Source organism: Galeopterus variegatus, unplaced genomic scaffold (assembly GCF_000696425.1).
Source record: "Galeopterus variegatus unplaced genomic scaffold, G_variegatus-3.0.2 Scaffold176, whole genome shotgun sequence".
Taxonomy (NCBI): domain Eukaryota; kingdom Metazoa; phylum Chordata; class Mammalia; order Dermoptera; family Cynocephalidae; genus Galeopterus; species Galeopterus variegatus.
The window spans coordinates 584982-594521 of record NW_007726287.1 but is presented as its reverse complement, the minus strand read 5'-3'; the positions used below and the strand labels follow the sequence as shown (position 1 = coordinate 594521).

The window sequence follows — 9540 nt, the reverse complement described above, 5'->3', positions numbered from 1 at the left end:
GCGATCCCGTTGCCGGTCCCGGTCCGGTCCGGGTGCGACACTGAGGGTTGCGATCTGTTGCTGGACACGAAAAAAGACAAAGAGGAAAAAAAAATTGCTTGCATCACTTTTTTTAAAAACTAAATTATTCAAATAACTCCTTCCCCTTTTGATTTTATGTTAAGAGTATTAGAAGACCCAATGTCCAGCAACGGTGAAGGATGACTTCTTTGTTAAGAATGAACAGTCATCTTCCTGTCCCTACACCCAAATGCTCATTTAAGTGTCATACTTACTATGTGCAGGGACGTGAAATGTTATGGTGGAAGACCATTCACGGCAGAGGGAAGGTCTGAGTGACACCACAGCAGTACCTGTACCATGCACGGCTTTATTTAAGTGACTGTCTCTGTGCTGTATTTTGTTTACACAGACACTCTCATTCAAGAAAAGTATTTTTTAAGTTTCAATTGCTTTCAGGGCACCGATCATGAAGAGATGAAATGGAAAAGCTCATCATAGCAAAAGAGCCATCACAGGACACTTCGATTACTGAGCATGTGAAGACTAACTCAGAAAGTTCACATTTCTGAAAGGTGTTCTTCATAAATACAAGACATCGTGAGATTTAAGTGAACCAGTTTAGGGGGCCTGAGGCCCTGGGCCATAGGGGTCTCTCTGCAAGGCCTGTCTGCACCCAGAGCCAGGCACTGCCTGCTCCTGTGTGGTCATCCTCTGGGAAGGTTCTAATCTGCACTCTTAGGGACCTCTGAGTCATGAGATGCAGACAGAGACAGACAAACATTCTGTCTGTTGACAGACAGACAGACAATCCAACATTCACTCCCACAGAGTTTATCAAAAGTCTCCCATTTACAGTAGGTGGGGATATATGTGGGTACGATTTTTTGAAAGGTAAACGCCACCATCAATCAAAACGCTAACTTAAAAAAGAAACTGATTTGACGTCTTGACACAGTGCTGAGCAGGGGAGGGGGTGGTAATTTTTTGAAAGGTAAATGCCACCATCAATCAAAATGCTAACTTAAAAAAGAAACTGATTTGACGTCTTGACACAGTGCTGAGCAGGGGAGGGGGTGGAAAGCAGGTCACTCAAGTATTCAGGGAGTAACCTCATTTTTGTTAAAAATATGTTAGTTTATGCTCAGAAAAAAAAATCAAAGACATATGTATACACCAAACTGGTGATCTCTGGAGAGTGGTATATTCTGATTTTTTTTTTTTTAATTTACGAGCAACCATAAGGAATTTTATTAGAATAAATTGATATTACTCTTTGAGAGCCTGCTATATGCAATGCACTCTACTGGGTACACAGCTAGGGTCAAGTGTAGAAAAAAGAGAAGAACTTAAGGATCCAGGTAAGACCTGGGGGCTGGGGAAGGGAAAGGGACACGGAGGCCAGGTCGATCCCAGTACAGTCCCAGGCCGGCTGTGTCGAAGCCTTGCACCTCACAGCGGCCCCGTCAAATCCCACAGCAAAAAGCCAGTTGCTCTGTTTGAACATCTTGGCCACAAATATAATTAATTATTTTTTCTTTCCAAACTTTGAGTCTTTAGGAGAGAAGAGGCTGCACAGTATTTTCTTCATAGGACATTGTGGATGAAGGTAGTTTTTGGCAGGTGTTTCAAATCATCCTATTTCATATAAGCCTTAAAGCTGCACATTTTCCTCTACAAACTGCTTTAGCTGCATCCCATTTTAATATATTGAGTTTTATTATCATTTGGTTCAAAATATTTTCTAATTTCCCTGTGAGGTTTTTTTTTTTTTTTTTTTTTGGACTCATGTGTTATTTAGAAGTGAATTGCTCAATTTCCAAATATTTGGATACTTTCCAGATTTTTTTTTGTTATTGATTTCAAATTTAATCCTATAATGGTCAGAGAACATACCCTATATGATTTGATCCTTTGAAATTTATTGATACTTATTTATAGCCCAGCCTATATGGTCTATACTGGTCAATTCTATGTGCACTTGAAAAGCATATGGATTCTGCATTGTTGGATATAGGGCTGTACAAATGTCAATCAGGATAAGATGTTGGATAGTACGGTTTAGATCTTCTTTGTCTTTAATGATTTTCTCTCTACTTATTTAGTCACTGAGAGAGGTGTGTTAAAATCTCCACCTCAAATGGTGGATTTGTCTATTTCTCTCAGTTTTTGCTTTATGTAATTTGCTAAGTGCACATGCAGTAAGGATTGTTGTATTTCCTTGATGAAATGACCCTTTTATTGTTAGGGAGTGTTCCTCTGCCTCTCTAGTAATATTAATTTTCTAGAAGTCTTTGTCTGATATTAATGCAGCCACTCTAACTTCCTTATTGTTAGTGTCTATATAGTATATCTTGTATGTCTTCTCTTTTAAACTGTGTCCTATATTCTAAATATGTGTCTTATAGACAGCATATAGTTGGGTCTTGTTATTTTTATTTATTTATTTATTTATTTTTGTCTTTTTTCGTGACCGGCAACGGATCGCAACCCTCAGTGTCGCGCCTGTACCGGACCAGGACCGGCAACGGAATCGCAACCCTCGGCGTTGCGTCCGCACCTCGCTCAGCCAGTGAGCGGCTGGTCTGTATGTGGGATCCGAACCCTCGGTGGGAGCGCCACTGCGCTCCCAAGCGGCGCACTGTAGCAGTGCGCCACCGGGCCGGCCCCGTGTCTTGTTATTTTTAACAAATCTAGTCTGGCATTCTCTGCCTTTTAATTTAAGTGTTTAGTTCATTTACATTTCAAGTAATTTTTCTGTTGCCGGTTGCAAGTCTACCATCTTGGGATTTTTGTTGTTGTTGTTTTGTTTTTTTGTTTGTGTCATCTGTTCTTTGTTTCCTTTCCTACCATCTTTTGGATTAACCAGATATTTTTTAGTAACCCGTGTCATGTTCTCTGTTGCCTTTTCAGCTGTATCTCTTGGCTTTATTTTGCTTGTAGTTGCTCTAGAGATTAAACCTGCATCCCTTACACGTCACAGTCTGTCTCGAATTTATGTTACGCCTCTTCGCGTGTGACACAAGGCACTTGCAGCATTTCCCTGCTCCTGTCCTTTGTGCTATCATTGCTGTACATTTTACTTATCCATGTATTATAAACCCCACAATATATTATAATTATTTTTGCTTTAGAAAGTTATTTATCTTTTTAAAAAGTTAAGAAATAAGGGGGGAAAGACTTTCATATGTACCCATATATCAATACTGCTTGGTTTAGAGCCAGGTTTCCATCTAGTATCATTTTCTTTCAACCTAAAGAACTTCCTTTAACATTTCTTGTAGCCGGTGACAAATTTCACCTTCATTTCTGAAGGATGTTTTTGCTGCATACCGACATCTATGTGGACAGTTTTGTTTTTTCTCTTAGCACTTGAATTTTGTCTTCTGGCTTCCATTTCTTCTGAAGAGAACTCAGAGATTTTTTTATCGTTGTTGGCCTATATATGAAACATCTTTTTTCCCCCTCTGGCTGCTTTTAATATTTTCTCTTGGGCTGATCCCGTGGCTCACTCGGGAGAGTGCAGCGCTGGGAACGCTGAGGCCACAGGTTCGGATCCTATATAGGGATGGCCGGTGCGCTCACTGGCTGAGCGCGGTGCAGGCGACACCAAGCCAAGGGTTGTGATCCCCTTACCAGTCACAAAACTAAAAAAATATATATATATATATATTTTTTTTTTCTTCTCTCTTCATCTTTAGTTTTCAGCAATTTGACCATAATGTATCAAGGTGTGATTATTTTGTGTTTATTCTGCTTGGGTCTCAGAGATTCTTGGATGTGTGGGCTGATATTTTCCATCAACTTTTGAAATACTCCTAACATTATTTGCTCAAATATTTTTTCTGCCCCCCTCCTCTTTCTGTTTTCCAGGACTCCAGTTAAATATATGGGAGACTGCTGGATCTTGTCCTCGAGGTCCCTGAGGTTCTGGTCTTTTTTCTTCCATCTTTCCTTCATTTTGGATGTTTTCCATTGCCTGTTTTCCTGCCTTCAGATTCACTGATTGCAGCCCATCCAGTGATTTTTTTCATTTAAGATACTGTATTTTTTCACTGCAGAATTTCCATCTTTTTTTAAAAATAATTTCTATTTCTCTGCTGAGATTCCCCTTCTGTTCACTCATTTTAACTATTTTTTCCTTTAAAGTTTGAAAAATGTTTATAATAACTGTTTTCAAGTCCCGGTATGCTCATTCTGACATCTATGATTCTATGACCTGTTTTCTCTCCTCATAGGGGTTACATTTTTCTGCTTTTTTTACATGTCAAATAGTTTCATTTATATGCTGGACATTATAGTTCTTATAGTGTTGAGAGTCCGGATTGTGTAGTTTTTCTTTAAGAATATTTATTTTAAAGGAGTTGAGTTCTAACAGGCAGTCAGTTTACTGGTGGATTAACTGGATTCCGCTGAAGCTTATTTTTAGGCTTTGTTAAGCTGGGATTTGAATGTATTTACTGTAGGGTTAGAGCATCCCTGCACCTGAGGTGTGGCCCTTCTGGAGTCTCAACTGAATGTCTAGGGTGTTCAGCAAGGTCCCTCACTTTGGCTGTCAGAATGCCAGCGTCTCCCAGCACTGTGTGAATTGCCACTCAGTTCACAGCTTCCAGCAGCTTTTCTTTCCTGGGCTTTGTGGAGTTACACAAATGCAGTTTTGTTTTGACCAAAGATTCAGTGAACCCCCTTGCAGCTTTCTGGAACCCCTTCTGTGCACAGCTCCCTCCTCTGCATTACCCTCTTCCACAAATTCCAGCTGTCTCAGCGTCCCAAACTCCAATCTTTGTTTTCTCCACCCACTGAGACTGCTGCTTTGTTTGGGTTCCACTTCTCCTGTGCTGTGGTTTGAGAAGTGCCCACTGGCAGAAATCCAGGGTGAATGTGAGGCTCATTTTGCATGTTTTTTCCTCTTTGTCCTGTCTGTTTTCCAATGCCTGAAAAGAACTGCTTCATATATTTTGCTCAGTTTCATAGCTTTCAATGAGAGAAGGTAAATTTGATACCTGTTCCTCCTCCCTGGTCAGAACTGGAAGCTGAGCATGGGTTTGAAGTCACGTAGACCTGGGTTTGGATCCCAGCTCTGCCACTCACTGGCTCTGTGCCCTAGAATGGGTTACTTCACCTCCTCGAGTCTCAGTGTCCTCATCTAAAAAGCAACAGGTTGTTTTGAGGCCAGAATAAGACAAAGCACACTTGGCATATCGAAAAGTCTCAGTTACCATCAGCCCTTATTATTCTTACTTACATGTCCCTTAGCTGGTGAAGCTGCCAACCACTTTGGATAAAAACACTGCTGTAATTTACATAGTGAATTAAGCATATCGTTATTGAGGAATAAATCTTTGATGATGGTATTTGTCTTAAACATTTTGTTATCCAGTTAATTTTAGAATTGCATTTGGTTTAAGTATAGGCAGAAAACCCCTTAGCCCTAAAGGTAAGAAAATCAAGATTGCACAATGAACAACTCATGAAAGTACAGTTTAAATCTTCTGGCTTTGGCCAGTGAGGACACACTAGGCAGGGAGATGGCAGCGTACATTTGTCATTCACCGCTTGTGGGCCACACCTCCCACGTGCTGGCCACGGCTCAGCGCTGGAGACACGGTGGGGCACAACGGCGAGCACGTGTGTGAAGGGGACCTGGCGTGGTGTCGTTTAGTTCTGTGTTAGTACCTTTGGTGCATTAACTGATCCTGTTTTGTGGACACACCACCCCATGGAAACGCCTTGCCAAGTGGAAGGGCCACGGAAGCCACCCACCTGGCCAGCCTCCCCTGTGTGGTCCTGCTGTGGCTGTGAACACACTTGTGGCACCTGACTCAGGGACAAGCAGCTCTCCACCCGGATGTTAAGCCTCTGCAGCGACTCACGTTCCAGGGGTAACCGAGGCCCTGCAGGGCTCCTCTGCTGGCAGCAGCCTCGACAGTGCCCGCCCCCGCGCCATCCGTTTTTATTATGCTGCCTGCCAAATGCATTCCTTTTTATTCCGTCCTCCCCTCTTCTTCATGTCCCAGTTTCTTTTTGATATTTACTTTTACTTGGACACATACCCACACACAGAGAAACGCTTTTATTTTGTGCAGTGCTCTGGCTCCTCTGCAGTCAGTGCAAGCTCGGTTACTGAGTCTGGTGGGAGCATGTGCATACCGTGAGGACACCAGCCCCTGCCATGGTGGTGAGCGTGCACTGACCCGGACACCCCTGCTGGACGCTCTGGGCCTTGTCCTACCACTTTCTAGACAGAGAAAGTTGACGAGGACACACGGGAGAACAAGACGCTTGCTCCTAACCATCGCTGAAAGGGCCCCCTGGGGGGACATCCTGGCTGGGCTCTTCCAAGCCCCTGCGTAAGATGTCCTAGTCCCCAGGGTGAAGTTCACGTGAGGCGGAGTGGGCTCCTCAGACAAGCATCTGGGCCGGGCAGGTCCGCGGGTGGGTCTACTCCTGAGTCACTGCAGTGGCACGTGGAACGAGGCGAGGCAGGAGGCACGGGTGGGGAGCATGCATGTGAAAACCAGTGCGAGCTTTGGAACTTGCCAGTCGGCTTCAGATCCCAGTGTCAACCCAGTAGCCATGTGGCTCCAAGAAACCACCTCGCCCTTCTTGAAGCCCCAGGCTTCTCGGTGGTGAGATAGTGATAGGAATTCCTGCCTTGCAGGGTTGGCAGGGGCCGGCTGTAATGTGCATGTGCAGGCCTGGGAGGGTAGTAGTCGCGAGCAGCAGCAACGGTGGCGTGCCCAGCGCGTCCTCACCAGAACTTCCCCCGGACAGTGCCAGATCCCCACTTATGGGGGCGGGGGCAGTGGTGGTTATTAGCAGCCTATGATGATTGGTTGAATAAAGCAATGAAGGTGATACCAAGTTATAGATTTCTAGAGTTTTGAATTCTGCTGCATAGTATTCCGTTGGTGACTGGATGATCATTTAATTCCCCACTAGCAAGCAGGCAGTGGTTCAGATACAAAGACAGTGACATGCGGAGGAGGCGGTGGCAGTGACCGGTGAACTTCAGGAAGAGTGCACAGGAATTTTTTGATTCTTCTTCCAGCTTTTCTGTATGTTTTAGTTTTTCTCAAAANTATATTTTGCTCAGTTTCATAGCTTTCAATGAGAGAAGGTAAATTTGATACCTGTTCCTCCTCCCTGGTCAGAACTGGAAGCTGAGCATGGGTTTGAAGTCACGTAGACCTGGGTTTGGATCCCAGCTCTGCCACTCACTGGCTCTGTGCCCTAGAATGGGTTACTTCACCTCCTCGAGTCTCAGTGTCCTCATCTAAAAAGCAACAGGTTGTTTTGAGGCCAGAATAAGACAAAGCACACTTGGCATATCGAAAAGTCTCAGTTACCATCAGCCCTTATTATTCTTACTTACATGTCCCTTAGCTGGTGAAGCTGCCAACCACTTTGGATAAAAACACTGCTGTAATTTACATAGTGAATTAAGCATATCGTTATTGAGGAATAAATCTTTGATGATGGTATTTGTCTTAAACATTTTGTTATCCAGTTAATTTTAGAATTGCATTTGGTTTAAGTATAGGCAGAAAACCCCTTAGCCCTAAAGGTAAGAAAATCAAGATTGCACAATGAACAACTCATGAAAGTACAGTTTAAATCTTCTGGCTTTGGCCATTGAGGACACACTAGGCAGGGAGATGGCAGCGTACATTTGTCATTCACCGCTTGTGGGCCACACCTCCCACGTGCTGGCCACGGCTCAGCGCTGGAGACACGGTGGGGCACAACGGCGAGCACGTGTGTGAAGGGGACCTGGCGTGGTGTCGTTTAGTTCTGTGTTAGTACCTTTGGTGCATTAACTGATCCTGTTTTGTGGACACACCACCCCATGGAAACGCCTTGCCAAGTGGAAGGGCCACGGAAGCCACCCACCTGGCCAGCCTCCCCTGTGTGGTCCTGCTGTGGCTGTGAACACACTTGTGGCACCTGACTCAGGGACAAGCAGCTCTCCACCCGGATGTTAAGCCTCTGCAGCGACTCATGTTCCAGGGGTAGCCGAGGCCCTGCAGGGCTCCTCTGCTGGCAGCAGCCTCGACAGTGCCCGCCCCCGCGCCATCCGTTTTTATTATGCTGCCTGCCAAATGCATTCCTTTTTATTCCGTCCTCCCCTCTTCTTCATGTCCCAGTTTCTTTTTGATATTTACTTTTACTTGGACACATACCCACACACAGAGAAACGCTTTTATTTTTTTTTTCAGTGACCTTTCCCACCCCCCAGCAGGCAGCACTGAGGTTTCTTTCTTTTCTCACTCTCCCTTCTATTGAAAATTTCATGGGTGTCTCTCTGTTCCTCTCTCCTCAGTCTGCTGTGGGCAACTGCTGAAAGAGGCTGTGGCGGGCAAGACAAACTTTGGCGAGGTCATCCAGCCCTTTTTTGAAAAGCAGATAGCAGGTAGGCTTCCCCCACGATCAGCCACAACCCTCCAGGCTCTGGAGAGAACCTGCTCTGTGCGGGGCTCTCTGAGCATCTGGGGGCTCGAAGTTGGGGAACACCACCAGGAGACGGACACTGGACTTTCTCGGGACCGGGGACTCTGCTGCTTGTTCCTTGGCAAGGCCTTTGGTGTCCAAGCCTGACCCCAGGCAAGGTGAGTTTGGGGACATGGTGGGGCTATCACTGGTGATTTAGAATGCTTCTATTTCTCAGGAATGTTTTATTTTCATAACTTATAACACTTAAAATTAAGAGCCAGGGGAGGCCACAGAGCTTTCCACATCCTTTATTATTTGATATACAAAATAAATAAATAAATAAATACTGTGGGCAAATATTCCAATTTAATCAGCAGTCAGAAGCCAGCTTTGCAGATGCGAGGGTCGACCAGCCAGGGCCCAGGCACTCACCTGTTTAATGGGGGAAGCAGGACCAGATAATCTTCCGAGATCCCCAGTCTGAAAGCATTCCTGTGACCTGACCCCTAGCAAGGGTGCCTTTGAATTCATCCTGGCCCAGCTTCCGGAGTCCATAACTGAGCCGTGGAGAAGGACCGAGCTGCTGAGGCCACACAGCCCGAACTTTCCGTTCGCCGACACCGCCCCTCTGCGTGCAGTGCTCTGGCTCCTCTGCAGTCAGTGCAAGCTCGGTTACTGAGTCTGGTGGGAGCTTGTGCATACCGTGAGGACACCAGCCCCTGCCATGGTGGTGAGCGTGCACTGACCCGGACACCCCTGCTGGACGCTCGGGGCCTTGTCCTACCACTTTCTAGACAGAGAAAGTTGACGAGGACACACGGGAGAACAAGACGCTTGCTCCTAAACCATCGCTGAAAGGGCCCCCTGGGGGGACATCCTGGCTGGGCTCTTCCAAGCCCCTGCGTAAGATGTCCTAGTCCCCAGGGTGAAGTTCACGTGAGGCGGAGTGGGCTCCTCAGACAAGCGTCTGGGCCGGGCAGGTCCGCGGGTGGGTCTACTCCTGAGTCACTGCAGTGGCACGTGGAACGAGGCGAGGCAGGAGGCATGGGTGGGGAGCATGCATGTGAAAACCAGTGCGAGCTTTGGAACTTGCCAGTCGGCTTCAGA

General features: G+C 45.7%; 1 protein-coding gene across 1 annotated transcript in view; it reads left to right on the top strand.

The window, feature by feature from the left end:
- Positions 1 to 9540, top strand: part of AK8 (adenylate kinase 8) — a 136434-nt gene that overhangs the window by 52686 nt on the left and 74208 nt on the right. Inside the window, exon 9 of the mRNA XM_008563686.1 lies at positions 8324 to 8413. Coding sequence (XP_008561908.1) covers positions 8324 to 8413 — 90 coding nt within the window. The remainder of the gene's footprint in view (positions 1 to 8323; positions 8414 to 9540) is intronic.